This window comes from Neolamprologus multifasciatus, chromosome 7 (genome assembly GCF_963576455.1).
Source record: "Neolamprologus multifasciatus chromosome 7, fNeoMul1.2, whole genome shotgun sequence".
Lineage (NCBI taxonomy): Eukaryota > Metazoa > Chordata > Actinopteri > Cichliformes > Cichlidae > Neolamprologus > Neolamprologus multifasciatus.
The window spans coordinates 46,484,352-46,499,997 of record NC_140445.1 but is presented as its reverse complement, the minus strand read 5'-3'; the positions used below and the strand labels follow the sequence as shown (position 1 = coordinate 46,499,997).

Below are 15,646 nucleotides of genomic sequence, written 5' to 3'. Positions count from 1 at the left end.
CTGTAGCTGTGGCCAAACATTGAATGTGTCAAACAGGAATGATCAATTATTTGCACACACACACACACACACACACACACACACACACACACACACATACATACACACACACACACACATACATACACACACACACACACAAGAAAAAAAGAAAATTAAAAGACTATATTGAGAAACTGCAGGACAAATAAACCTCTAACTGGTTTTAGACGTCCCAGCTTGAGCTCAAAGGACCTGCAGTAATTCAATACCAGCACTAGGTTTCTCATTTCTCTGGAAACCCTGTCCTGCTGAACAACAGATGAATTTACAAACCAGCGCTGAATTATTTAGCCCAGTGTGGTACAACAGAGCTGATGGGCGGTCAGGTTACCTGCCACCATCGCCAAGAGATCAGCGGGACTCCTCCTTCTGGAAAGTCTCCATGGGATTTGGCCAGTGTTTCATGTGTTTAATGACACACTTTTAGGTGTAATGTCAGTTTGTTCATCAAGAACAGGGTGCAATAACACCAAAAGCAAAAGATATGAAAATATATTTGCATGAATCAGCGGCGAGTGAAAGATTGAGGAGTTGCAGCTTGAATTTATAAGCAGCTGTTTTACATAAGCCGGCTCTCTTAGCAGAGCCGCGTCTTGTTTTTCCACAGTTACAGATGCAGAATTTGCCTCTTAAAGCCAACCAGAAGTGAATTTCTGTGCCTCTCCAGTCTTGTAAAATTAAAAGAAACTGCTGTAGCTGGTAGGTATGACCCAATAAAAATCTGAAAGTATAATTACATCTCCCTTGAAGAAAAAACAGCTTCTGAAGAGCGCTACACTGACTTTACATTTTAGTGGTTTGCAGTCTAATCAGTTATAGTAGCTCCATGGCCTTTAATTCATACACTCTAATTCCAATAAACAACTGGACTCCTTTTTCTAATTTCTTAAATAAATCCATCTGCATTTATACCGACCCGATCCCCGGGGCACCATGACATGTGATAGCAGTCCCCATCTTTTTAAAACCAAGTCTGCACTGCACCACTGCACATGTTACATATGTCCATGAAATGCTTCCTTATGATTCTTATAGACTTGAACCTAGATAGTGCGCTTTTATTTCATTAGTGCATCAGTAGGAAATTAACGAGTAACTAGCTTAATAAGTAATTCCTTTAGACATTTTCGGTTTCTGCCTTTTCCAGGTCAAGTATTTTCTACTCGTCTCTTTTTTTATGTTTTTGTAAACTGAATATCTTCTGATTTGAGGCCATCAGACAAGGCCATTAGTGGAGAAAACAACCAGCAGATTGATGATAATGATGCCAATTTTCAGAAGCAGGCCTACAGTCTATTTATTCACTCTATGTACTAGCTATCTCAGAATGTGCAGTAAACTTTTTCTGCACAATACTGTGCAAAAGTATTGCCATCTCATTTGTTTATGTTTTGTGTCAAAGGAGCCAGACTTTCTTGTAATATTTGAAAGTGTTCTTAAGCAGCAGTTCTCCAGACTTTCTTCAGTTTTCCTTTGGACATTAGCTGCTTTTCCACACATTTTTTGTCCAGTCCTTGTAACTGACAATGTTCAAGGGAATGATTTTGTTTGTTAAGCCACTTAATGCTAAATCATTTGAGCGTTAAAAAGGCACCAGGGATGAACCAGTGTTGTGTCTACATATAACAGACAAATTAGTAAATTTGAAGTTGTATTCTTAGGCACTTCACATTACTTGATCTATGAAAAATGCCAAAGAAAACATAGTTTGACAGTCATTAAATAGCATTACTGCACTCACAAGGTGATTTCCAAAGAACTACTATCTTAAAACTTGGTATATTTTGGTACGGTGTGCTTTCCATCTTTCCAAAAATTGAGGAAACAACTATTTACAGCAGCTGAATAATATCTGAAAGTGATGTTCTTAAGAAATAGGACAAAAATCCAACAAAGAGCTAATACATGACCTGAGAGATACATCTGGTCCTTCAACTGGTCCATCTATCGTTTGCCAAAGCATCATCAGAGGCTGTATTTCCATGTATATCTGTACGTTTCTATAAATTGCTGCACCTATTGCCATTTTTCAGTGGCTCAAGACTTTCCCCCAGTACTGCATGTTCATTTATTTCTATTTAAAAAGTGGTAACATTTAGCCACACAGACTAATCTTCATCTGCAGTCCCTGGCAGGTTGTTGTATTTCAAGGAGAATTAAAAAAAAAACAAAATATGTAAATGTATCGATATATAGACAAGAGCCAGAAGCTTATGAATGCAAAAACGGTGACATAAATATATGATATATTACACAAACTTTAAAGATCAGATCTTTAAAGAACATGAAGCTTGGATTACTGCTCAGCCAGCGAAGTGGCAAGTATGGAGAAGTATTTGAGTGAGTCAACATGGTCAGGTGACATTAAGATCAGTCCGGCTAAATCAATAAATTTTCCATGGGTATTCCTGGAAACGATTTCCTTCATGTTTAACCAGTAGACTAATGCCTTGCTGTAAAGCCCGTGCCATTTGTTCTACAGGATGTCTAAGCAACAGGAGGCAAACATAGTAAGTAAAGACTGGATCGGGCTGCTAACACTCACTTTTACACTGTTAAGCACCCTGTTAGCCCATTTTTGACATTTTAATCTTGTTCTCAAGTTGTATTCACTGAAATCTGCCCTGGAAGAGAAGCAGCTAAATACTCTCTTATTTAACTCTAGCACTGATGTGTTCTCATCCTACCGCAGCGGTTGAGTTTGGAAACCACCACCTCCACCACCTTCCTCCAGTGGGGCTCGTTCCTCCTGGTCACCTCCTCCTCCTCCTCCACCTGTACCTCCAGATCGGAGGTGGCGCAGCTCATCAGGCTGGAGGGCGCTGTACCAAGCCTGCTGCCCGCTATCGGGAGTCAGCACGGGGCTCTTGTCCTCCTCCTGGCCTTGGACCTGACTTTGCACGGTCTTCACCATGTTCACCGCGTTCACCGGCAGCTGCAGCAGCTTTTGCATGGCGGTCATGTTTTAAACTTCGCCTTGACCTGTGGAACCACAGGTTGAATCACGTGGAAAGAAAAAACAAACAAAAAAAAGCTGCGAGAAGATTGAAGCTTTCCAGTTAATCGGAGGAAATTCTCCTGGAGCTCCTCACACAGTTTTCATGCCACAAAGAGCAGTGTCAGCTACTCTGTTAGAAATCCTCCTTCCCTCTAAGGCTAAGTATGTGGACATTTCCTGCAAGACTGGCACAGCAAGCCTCCTCATAAATGCTCCATCCTGAGGAGAGGTTGCTGCCTATTCCCCATTAAAAATCCAGCGGTAGCTCCAGAGCTCTGTTGTATTTTTTTTCTCGCTGTCTTCTGTTACTGCTGAGTGAAGCAGCAGACATCAGCTGCTCAGTAAATGGATGCTCGGCAGCGAGGGGCGTGGAGTTTTATCTGCCGTGACGCCTCTCTTTTCGCGACTCCTCCCTGCTGCTCATGTGGTTCCTGTTGCCGCACCAGTCACTCTCTTCCTCTGTACGCATGTGTGTGTGTGTATATGTGTGTGTGTGTGTACAATATATTTATATCCCAGCTCACCAACAATGACACAGCCTCTCCCCACCTTTTGCCACGTTATCACTCGCTTCTCCTCGTCCGTGTCATCACTGCTCCGAATCCTCACATTAACAGCTAGAAACTGCACGTCTCCCCTCCACGCTATCACGCCGTCTATCACAGCTTCTTTTATCTGCCCTCACCTGGACTCAACGCCAGCGAGCCTTTGCAGAAATATTTCCTCCCTCCGCTCGCGCATTACGTTTAAAAACCTTCCGTCCTATTCATTTTTTATAGCCATCGTGCCTCTTTTTTTCTCTCATCTTACATGACTCAGCTTTCTTGGCAGTGTCGTGATGAGGACATCTCTCTCGCTCGCTCTCTCTCGCTCTCCCGGTTATATTTCTATGTGGCTCTAAACAAAAAAAAGAAGAAACTGCCTTGAAGCACAACTGACATAACGCGCTTCCTGTGATCTGCAGTAGCTCAGTGACAATTTGTTGACATTTGCTTAAGACTAATAAGATTTTTATCCATGATGTCATCAAGAGCAAACCCTGGGCTTGCTGCGCCGGCAGCATCTTTACAGTAAACAAAAAAACAAAAACAAATGCAGAGGATTTACAGATATCTGCAATTTGCTGTAGTTTTTCCAGAAAATACATTTGACAGTTTAACACATTTCAAACTCTGCTCTCCTGATTCTCAGTTTAAAGCACTCAAAAAAGCCAAAAGCTGAACATCACATTTTTTTTCTTTTAAACATCCAAATACAGTTGATTTGTGACAGCAACAACACAGCACTGCTGCTGGCTTTTCTTAACTTGTCTTTTTTTCTCTGTCTGGTCTTTAGGTGCAGTGCAGTGCTATCACACCCTCTAAATGAAGGAGGATGAGAGCAAAATTATATATGAAGACATAAATTAATAAACTCTCATATAGTCTAAAGTTGGATGATTCATATTCATGCTCTGTGTGGCCACAATGGAGATAAGGCTGGTACCTACATTGTGTTCGAGTTTGATGAAAAGATTATTAACAATGTCATTACTATGCTAAATATAAGATTACAGCCAGTAGTCAAGCCTTAAAATCCAAGGAAGCACTGGTCACTACTGGCTATCACTGATATAGCACTTGTGTTGCCTGACAGTCAGTCAATTTAGGAGCTGTTTTTTAACAAATCAAACTGTGGAAAAAGACGCATGCATCCATTTTCATAGCTGCTTATCCAAATTAATTTCAAGGGGAAGAGTAAAGCCATCCCAGTCACTGATTACCTTAACATGCATTTCTTTGTTCTGCGGGAGGAAATGGATGAACCATGAGGAAAACTACGTAAGCTCTGGAGGAACATGCAAACTCCACACAGCAATGCTCCAGTCGACCATTCAGGGTTGAGCCAAGTCAAATCCCAAAAGCCCATTCAGAGCCAGTAGTACAGTATAGTACAGACTAGTAAATGCAAACAATAATATTTAACACTGTTCAGTTTGAACAAAAACTTTAAAGACAACACTTTGTGGATATAAGGTGAGCATTGCAGTATTAACACAACCTGGTTGTGTTTTACAATGTCACATTTTAGGAAACTCACGTTTTTTTGCTTTGTGAAGATATCATGTTCATATCTTAGTTTAACTATTTCACTCTTTTTGTCATAAAGATGGCATTTGATGACCTCCACTCAGTATACATCAATGAAAACATGGCTTGACAATAGGGCTGTTCGATATAATGATATATATCGGATGACGATATAAAAACGTCTATCGTTTCATTTACGCTATCGTTTGTTTCGTGGTGTCGCAAAATAAACTGTTTACGGCAATATTTTTCATCGTTTTGATGGACACTGTAGTGGCTATATTAATTTCTTAAAGTTCTCTATTTCTCTTATATTTAATATAACCACACTACAGACAGACAAGCGCCTGATTTTATACGTTGGTTAGCAACAACGACGGTAACAGCATCGCTTGTTTATGTTCCACATAAACCTTTCACAATAAAGCTCAAGATCCTGTTGAGACTTTTCAAAATAAACGGAATCACGTGAAAGAGCAGATTATTTACGGATGAGAAGTAAAAAAGAGCCGCCAGGTGCTAAAAAATAGACCTTAGACTCAAACGTTAGAACAGGCTTTTCCCCTCAGCACCCTGTGTAATAAATACTCACAAAGACGGAGGCTGTTACAACTTATGTCAAAAAATGTATCGTTTCATGCATCGGTTAAAACACTCGACTTCAGCTATGACGCGCAGCTGGAAACACTTCACGTAAGTCGAGCTTCCCGAGACTCACAGAATTTACAGAAAATGTTACATTTTTGTGATTTATATTGTTATCGGGATGATAGAATTCTTATATCGGGATATGAGATTTTGGTCATATCGCACAGCCCTACTTGACAACCATTAGAATAGGTGGTTTTCAAAGGCGAGCCCTGGTAAGGTGTATGGGCACAGATCAATCTCAGTAACTTCAGAGGCACACCCATTTACTTTGTTATAGAAGCAGGCCTGAAATATTACAGAACCCATTCAGTTTAGTAAGAGAAACAAGGGTCACTCCTATTAGCCATCCAAACAAGAAAGAATTAACACAAAGCCCAAGAGTGCAAGGACATAAACTCGCTGCGAACAACTAATGCTACACTAGAAATGTAACATGGTGATAAAAGATAATATATCCTCTATGATAAGCTAAAGTGTACTTCTCAAAATGCCAAACAAGTTCTTAAAAACAAACAGTTGCCTGTTGAGATGTAGAAACTGGAAATGATAAGTAAAAATCCCACTGGAGACTACAGATTAATGCCAGGATGATGGAGGAAACAGCAAGCAGCGTTGCAGAGAAGCAGCAGCACTGACATGTCAGAGACAGCAGTTGGTGAGGATGTGTTTGGTATATGACAAGAAGAAAGTGAAGCTGAAGTTATCGCCATGTGAGATGCAGTCCAGTTCAAGTTCCCTGTGTGACCTATATCACAGACTTGATTTTTGCTGTCTGACAGAGATGTAAAAACCAAAAAGGATGTATGAGGAAGGGCAACGGTCCCATAAATATGAAATTATAAGACTTGACTTGACTTGGCTAAGACTTGACATACTTAGCCATGTAGTATGTGGGCACCTGCGCATCCAACTGAGCTAAACTGGCAGCCAACACTTTTGATTTTATTGTTTAAGAACACTGATCTACAATAATAATAATAAAAAGAAGCCAAGGCCTTTTTCGTTAAGTCTTGCAAACAAAGAGTCACCTGCATCAGTCTCTGGTCCTTTCAGAGTCATAATTTATTTGTCTTAAGTGCTGAAGGACAGAGTACACTTTTAAATGGAAGAAAGCCGATCTTTTCTCTGGATGATAATATACAAAAAGATTGGCACGATCTGAGGACCGAAGCAACGTTTCACATCCAACGTGTCTCCAAGGCAACAACAGTGAAGGTCGTGTTAGTGTGCTTCCACCATTATGTTTGCAGACAAACCGGTTAACCCACCTTCACTGAGCAAACTTTGACTTCTGCACACACACACATCTCTATATCAACAATGTCCAGCCCACACTGGAAAAAACAGTAAAGAGGGTGGAATTTAATCACAAGTAGTTTTGCACTAATGACTAATGTTTGCCAGACAGACTCGAGACAAAACCTCCTCATCCTCCACATCTAAAGGTCATAGTTCAGAGCCTGAAATTCTGCCATCTATAGACACACGGCTCCCTCTGCTGGTGAATTATGGTGACGCTGAAGGCATTAGAAACTGAGCGGGGGATGTTCTTGCTTCACCCACACAGTCTTCTTATGCTTACTGCCCTTTCCATTGGAGCAACAAGTCGCCAGTCAGGGTTAACACAGATACAATATCCTCATTTCTTGTATCGTATCTTGTATCCTCAGTTCCTCTCCTTGTGTCTCTGTCCCTTTTCACCAAAGATATGAGTAGAGGAGAAGCAGAAGAGACACGAGGAGAGAGAAACCAAGGTAACAGGGATTTAATAAATGAGACATCCTTTGCTTTGGAGCCTCATTTTAAAAGCATTGCTGAGTTTGATGCATGGCACAACCGCATCATGAATTGTTTTATTTAAAACCCGACTACTGTTGTCGTTCACGCTATCAGATTTAATAGTGCACGTGGGAGTTTTTTATATTTACGACCCACATGGCACAATGTGAAAGATTTACCTTTTCTAATCCAACACAGAAGCAGTTTGATCAGCTTAAATAATGGAAACATTCAAAACAAGTTATTCAATGAGTCTTCCTCTTGCAGTGGTTTGTACATTGCAGCTAGGTGTCACGACTCATGTACATGCTGCAGGTACGCTTGCCCACCCTTGATTATAGCTCCTGCAGCAAGCTTCCTCTTTCTTCTCGCCTCCAGATGCATTTTACAGATTGATAGACCCTTTAGCATACTGAGATTGATATCTAGTTCACAGGCAAAAGGACAGAGGAGGTATACGTTAGTGAAATTAGCAATGCCCAGTCATTCACACTGACATTCATATTCACATCCAATTTAGGATCCAAGTGACCTAGTCTAAGCTAACATGTATGTCTTGGATCTGTGGGAGGAAGCCAGGGGGAACCCACAGAGGCACGTGGATAAAATACAAACTCCACACAGGAAGGCCCCAGCTGGCCAGTGAATTTGAGTCCAGGATGTCTTTGCTGTTACACAACAGTGCTAACCACTGCACTAACGTGTCACCTTTATGCTCATCATGTCCGAAATGAAAAATACTCTCAGCAGCCAGTGGTACTCCTCAGCCTCCTAGTAGATACACATAGGTATTAATTTCAAAATCCTAGGTGACTTCTTTCTTGAGTTGCATTCACAAGATTCTCAGAAAGCTTGACCTCTGACCTATAACCTTGAGGACAAGTTCACTGAGATGCAAACTTATCTGAGATTTTTAGCAGATACACCTATGTTATCAATTTGAAACTCCTACAGTGCGTCGTTGCTGCCCTGGCAGAATGAGAACAATACCCCATCAGGCTTTCATGGTGGGAAAAGTCGTAAAAAGCAAAAAAAACAAAACTGTAGGAGTGCACGGTGTGTTAAATTGTCATTTCTATTGCACCGTTTAATCCCATCTCATTGGATATTTTTCACACATGACAATTTCACTTTGCATGCTAGTGAAAAAAATTATTTTGTAAATAATAACTTTCTGAAATTTGTCTGTAATTAAGCAGTAGTTTCAATAAAAACAAACAAAACAAAGAAAGAAAAAAACTATTGTTAAATGACTAAATGCTTTAAGCTATGAGCCTCTATAAGATGTTGTTAGCTGGTATTAGTGAAACTTTCTTTAAAGTGGATCTAACGTTGTTGGACTTGGACACTGGTGAACAAACTCAGAAAGAAAGCTGAGGAGGTAATTTAGCCATTTATATAGCGCTTATCGGAGTACTCAGAGCACTCTATACAACATGCCACATTCACCCAATCACCTCCATTCATACAAGCACTTTCTTCTATAACCCTCTTTACTTTAGTGCTGTTTAGCTAACATTCACACACATTCACGCTCCGATGGATGCATTGGAGAGCAACTGGGGATTAGGATATTTGGCATCACCACCAACCTTTAAATCAGTAACTGACCTGCTCTACCACCTGAGCTACAGCCACCCCCGCAATCAGTTGTGTTGAATCAAAGACACATCTAAAACCTGCAGGACACTGGCCCATGAGACCTGGAGTTCCCCCACCCCTGCTCTAATCTGCTGACAATAAGTAACTGTGATGAATACATTCTTTTTTTTTTTTAATTAAAAATGTGAAAATAAATACTCACTGTAACTTTAAACACTAACCTTTAATTAAATAAACATGTAGAAGGAGCTGGAGCATGCTGACCAGAAAACAGGTGTATACCATTAAATTAAAAATGGCTTAATTAACAAGTTCATTGTCTAATCACAGACTGCCTCTGTACAGCTGTGTGTACCTCTTTCCCTGTTTGTGTGCCCCAGTAAAGGTCAAAGTTTTCCAGACTACCAGTTATTATGCCCTATCTTATTTAAAAACATTTTTAAACACATTTTTCACAGTTGTTCAGGATGCAATATTCCTGAAAAAATGCGAATCAATGTAGTTGCAGTCAGGACTGATGACTGATGATTATTTAGCTGGTTTTGCTTTGTTTGTGATGACCTCATGATGTTTTATTTTCGTGTATTAATACTCTCTCTTGTAATGTGGAACTTCCTTCCGGTCCGGGCCTGTGTGCCGCCACCAGGCTGAGCTGCTGCCGCTGTCCAGCAGGGGTGGTGCTGAAACCTTGGAGCTCAGGCCTCGTATCCCCCCTGTGACAGGCCTTTCGCATCTCACTTCACAAACATGACGTATAAACACCGTAACCTTAAAAGCTTCACACACGTGAGCAAAGAAATGTAATAACAGGAGCGAACTACAAACAGCAGCGAGCCGCACACCGCAGCCTTATAGCGGCCAAATCACAGCCCGAGACTCAGAACTAGAAAACGAAGGCGCTGCTTTCAATCACGGGCCTGTAGCAACAAAGTTCAACATGCTGTCCGTTATCTACTGACGTTACAGCATACTTTATGTACGTGTTAGCGGACATAAGGCTGCCCCTCCCCCACCATAAGCTGGCCCATAACACCCCTCCCCACAATATGACAAACAGAAACAGTAGCAGGCAGCACCGAGGCAGGTAGCTCGTACCTTTTGTAATCGGAGGAGAAAATCCCTCCGCTCGCCGGATCGTGACCGTACTCCGGCTCCCCCACGCTGGACGAGCCGCCCTTCTCATCGTTAAAAGCGGAGCTGGCGGACATAGCCGTGTCTTTCAGTGTGTTTGTGTTTTTGTTCTTGTCGCTCTCAAAGAGCAGCAGCGACGGCGATTCAGTGCAGAAGGCAGCGGGATACACGGCTCTTAAAGGCGCATACACACCGCCGTTATCTCCGGGGGGTGTTGTTATGAGGTCACGTGACTGTTCTGGATTCCCCCCTCTATACATATATATATATATATGTTGATTCATACATTTTTATATAACAGGCAGTTGAAAAATGGTATTATCTCAACTATTAACTAGAAACCTGTTATTATCAAAACACACACGCAGACACACAACTTCTTATGTGGTAGAGTATAGTAAATAGTCTTTCACCGGCCCCGTTCTCCCCTACACTGCTAAAACTAGTGGTCTCTCTCACAGTCAGGCTGTACTTCCAAAATAAACTGAAATAAATCAAACGGACATAGGCTGGAAAATAAATAAAAAATGATGTGAAAATAATTCAGGAAGAAAACATTGCCATTAACTTTAAAGTTGTTGAAAAGTTCAGTGTCAGGACACACAAGTGAATCTGGTTAGTCGCTCACAATCACGGTGGATTTATGACTTCAAAGTTTGACCTGATGGTAGCCTGGCTGTCCCTAACAGTATAGGACCTGCTGCATGGGGCTATTATTGTAGCAAACGCATTTGTGCCTGTGAATCTCAGTCCACATGTGTGTATTTCGATCTGTGTGCGGATTTATGTGTGGGATTGTTAGAAAATCAACCCAGCAGAGATATAAATCTTTTTCAAATTGTTGGAAAAACCAGGAATGATGATCTTCAGTATCTTGCAGTAAGCGTACACTGTCAGTTCCAGGTGCATCACTCTGGTTTCTAGCTAGAGATCAAATCCACTGACTTGTATACAGTGAGTTTGTTTTTACCTAACTGCTTCAGCTAGCTCCTTTCTGTCTGTTCCTATTAAAGAGTGTACTCAGTGTGCAGCGGTGTTTGGGTACAGGCACATGCGGGGGGCTTGAGCACCTGCCCCTTTCCTGGAGCCCCGCCTGTGCCCCTCAACAATAACATTTTAATCACAATTTTGCTAAATAAAAAGATCTGGCTTGTATCAGTCACATGACAACCATTAACCAATGCTCACCCTTGACAGCAGAGCGTGCTGGTATTACTTTATTTTTTCATTCTCATTACTTTATTGTTATAGCACTAGGAATAAACAATAACAGAAGGATTCTGGATCAGCACCATGATGCAAACTTGTGGCCATGGTATATACAGTATTCTGGAGAAGATATAAAAATGTCACTGTATGTGCATGTGTATATGTTTTATGTGTATAGATTTTTACAAATTATTACCGATGATATGTGACATGGTTCAGCTATGTCCTGTAAGGACATGGGGAGAAAACAGTGACAAAGGTAGCTGAGGCTGTTAAAGGCAGTGGATCCATCACCAGTTGAATTAAAAAGAGCACAGGTAACATTAATACATGTACCAGTTGTTGCATTGCAGAGGTATTTAAGTATAAAAACAATAATAAACACAATTGCAATGTTTTGGTTCTATATAATATATATATATAATAATATATAATAATAATATATATAATAATATATATATAATAATTAAGTAATGATGGAATAATGTTATATATATATATATATATATATATATATATATATATATATATATATATATATATATATATAAAACATTTTTCCATCATTACTTAATTATGACTTTATTACTATTAATGCAATAACAAATTGTGCCCTTTTCTCAGATGAAAAGCAAGTGGAGAGTGATACATGAGATGAGAAGATGGAAGGAGGAAGAGAGGCAAAGAGTGAGTCACAGACAGAGCCTAATTTTGTCACGATCCTGGGTCTTATGACCCAGTGTTTTGAGTTTAGTTTATTTGGATGTTTATATGATTAAGCTCATGAGTTTTTCTAGTTCTTTGTTATTAGATTCCCCTTGTGTCTTCCAACCCCTGTTAAGTCTCCCCTGCTCTTCATGTGTTTCATGTCTGTGTCTTACGTTGTCAAGTTCTGGTTGTCATGTCTGCGTCTCATTATGTTTCCTATTTTATTTTGAAGAGATCTTGTGTTTTTATATTATGGATTATGTTTTGAGTCCTTTGTTGTACTGTTTCTTGTTTCCCTAGATTTCAGTTATGGTTATCATAGGTTTAGTTCTTTGGCTTTGTAATATGGCTTCCCTGTGTTCAATGTTGTGTCTACTGTGACTATTTTGTACCATGTTTCTGGTCCCTATGTTCTGTCTTCTCAGTTGCTGTTAAGTTTGCATGTTTAGAGTTCAGTCAGTGTGTTTCCTGTTTTACTTTGAAGGTCCATGTCTCATGTGAGCTTTTCTAGTTTTGCTTCCCTTGTCTCGTCCAGCCTGATTACTCCCAGCTGTGCTCTCCTTCTGTGTCTCATTCCCTCGTTATCCCTCTGTGTATTTAAGCCCTGTGTTTCTCTTTGTCAGTGTCGTAGTCTCCCTCATGGCTGTGTTTCCTTGCGTTTCAGTTGACCCATGTCCCAGTTTAGTTTTCCATGCTATTCTGCAATAAAGCAGCTTTTTGAGTTTAATTTCGTTGTCGTGGGTTTTGCATTTGGGTCCTTCTCCTGCCTGTACACAGCCGAAACATGACAAATTTATTCCCCACAGTTTTTTTTTTTTTCTTTTTTTGCCTTTTTTTAATCTGTTGCATTATGGTTCCAAGTGCTGTCACCAATCTTTGCATTTTATTATTATTATCTCATAACACTTGTTTAATCAACCACCATCTCTCCTATGGACTTTTTGTCTACAGTCTCAGACCAACACAGCCCTGCCCTCCAGTGCTATCATCAGCAGGAGCATCAGAAACCCCTCAACAGCAACATTGTACCCCATTAGGTAAAACATAGGCATAAGTTTACTTTGCATTGTCCCCATCTGATCACAATGATGTAGTATGATGCGATTCCATATTAGATCCTTGATGTATGTGAGTTGTTGTCATTCAGCCTGGTTCTGTGTGCCCCTTTTTAACTTTGAGCAGAACTAAACTAGAGAATAGCTTTATTGTTGGATTTTACAGGAAGATATCAGAAACTAGGAAAACACTAGGAACTGAACAAGGAATTACTAGCCATTTAAAATTGTTAAATAGCAATCATGTGGGGCTTAGTTACACCTAATAGTGAGACCTCTCTGACTGCCTGAGACAGTTCACTCAAATAAAAAAGTTTTTTTCTAGCAAAGGTAGCCTTTAGGTGCTGCAGTTCAACTGCCTGAAACCAGCATGTGATCAATCACTCTACAAATGTCAGTTGTGCATCTTTTGAATGAAAAAAACAGTTTATGATATCTATGAGTAAATCATATGAGCACAGACCCACAGACCCATAATGTTTTTAATCTAGCTTTTCACTGACACCTAGTGGACACTGATACAAAAGTAAACAAGATTTAAAGTGTTTGAAAAAATGTTTTTATTGGAACGCTTCATAGGATCAGTAAAATTAGTGTAATGAAGCAGCATAAATAAAATAAGTTGTATAACATTCATGAAAGAAAATCTACATGACAATTAGCTCTTCTGTATCCTCTCATTAACAGAAGCCTCTTTTGTTCTTTTTATTTAATTACAAAAAAAGAGGCCAAAATAAGAAGTAATAACACATTTGAATTCAATTCAGCTTCATACAATTTATATTGCACCAATCCACAACAGTTACCTCAAGGTGCGTCATATCATAAGGTGAAGACCCAACAATAATAGAGAGAAAACCCAACAATCATATGACCCCCTGTGAACAAGCCCCTTGGCGATAATAGCCAGAGTTTAATAATAACTAATTATTAAGTACAAGGCAGTTTATAATCACATAGTGAGTGAAGATGAAATTCTCGGTGCATCATGGGAAGAAGCAGAAGCCTAGCCTTATTGCAATGCAACTGAAGGAGGATTCAGGTTCACCTGTTAAGGGGCCTGGAGGCCAGTATGTGGAGCCAAAAGCAGATTCAAATACAGGAAGCAATAGTAAGGTGTTCTCACAAACTTTATTGAGCGACACAGTGTAAAACTAAGGAACAAGGAGTGAATGTTTGGCATGGAGGCTCTGTAAATGGAGAGAGAGAGGTTAGTTAATGAAAGCACATGATGTTCCAGCACTGACTGACAGCAGGTCATCACCAGTGTTTCTGATAAAGGTGGTCTCTGTCTGGAGCTGAAGGGGTGCAGCAGAAGAGGATGTGGATGCAGGGAGGTGTAGATGTGTGTTGTTTAGCGTCTCTGAGCTTGTCAGCTGCACACACACTGACTGCAGGTGAGGCAGGTAAGTAACACCTGGCTCTGTCTGTGGCTGCTGATGCGGCTCTGTCACAAATGAATAAGAGCATGATGTCTTTATCTGAGCTGGCCTCATGGAAAGCTGCTTGGTTTTCTGAACTTCCTGTTCAGGTTTACATGCCCACGCTGCAACACAAACAATAAGTAATAAGTAATAAAAGTCAATAAGTCTTCTTTTTCTAACATGTTTTTGTCTCAATTTTATCACATATCACATGAAAAAACGCTGCAATTCTCAGAAATCTTCTCTCACATCTACACAGATGCAAAGAGACAGATGTGAGATAACAGAGTTTATGAAGATGCAGATGTTCAGCAGCTGTGTTCACTTGTGTGTTTTACATACGGTTCTCCAACAGGATGCAGGTACTGAACCATGTTGTTGGGAATCTTCAGGATTTTACACTTGAAATGGTGATGAGACAAGCTGCAATACTATCATTAATCCACTAGGTGGAGGAAGTGATCAGTGGGAGGAGAACGGGCGCAAAACTACATTCATACATAGCTTGACTTTGTTCTCCTGAGTTATTCTTTTGAATTATGATTTACAGACAATGATTAAGTTTACTGATCAGCAAAGCTTCACAGCACAGTTACACAAAGGTAAAATACAAGGAAGGTGACAGCAGATTGATTTTACATTCAGACAAAACTGTTCTTCTTTCATTTGGCCTGAAGTATCCAACACTTGTAAGCAACTTTATCAATACAACTCTAATGACTCTGTCACTACCTCTGGGTCTCTCACCTGTTTATGGATATCAGCCCCTGGCCGACTGTTCAGGTGAGCTGGTACCATGTTGATGGGAGTAACCATCACTAGTCCAGCCGGCAAAGCAGGAGGAGAGGGTGGAGGGTTGGGTGCTTGCCCTTCTGACTCCATACTTTCTACTACTTGTTTGAGTTCTTCCCTGACGTCCATCTTACGGACAGAGTCGGTTTTATGCGGCGTTTTTGTCTGAACTCGTCCAGAAGAATG

At 40.4% G+C, this 15,646-nt stretch overlaps 1 protein-coding gene across 17 annotated transcripts in view; it reads right to left on the bottom strand.

The window, feature by feature from the left end:
• ap3b2 (adaptor related protein complex 3 subunit beta 2) overlaps positions 1-10,477 on the bottom strand; it is a 66,178-nt gene extending 55,701 nt beyond the window's left edge. For 7 of the 17 annotated variants that reach the window (XM_085168727.1, XM_085168728.1, XM_085168726.1 and 4 more), the window contains exon 1: positions 10,237-10,477. In XM_085168727.1, coding sequence (XP_085024853.1) covers positions 10,237-10,349 — 113 coding nt within the window. In that variant the 5' untranslated portion in view covers positions 10,350-10,477. Of the gene's footprint in view, positions 1-2,729; positions 10,172-10,236 lie in introns of those variants that run through there. The other 10 variants (XM_085168717.1, XM_085168714.1, XM_085168715.1 and 7 more) reach the window with 4 other exon arrangements.
• Positions 10,478-15,646: the final 5,169 nt, after the last annotated feature.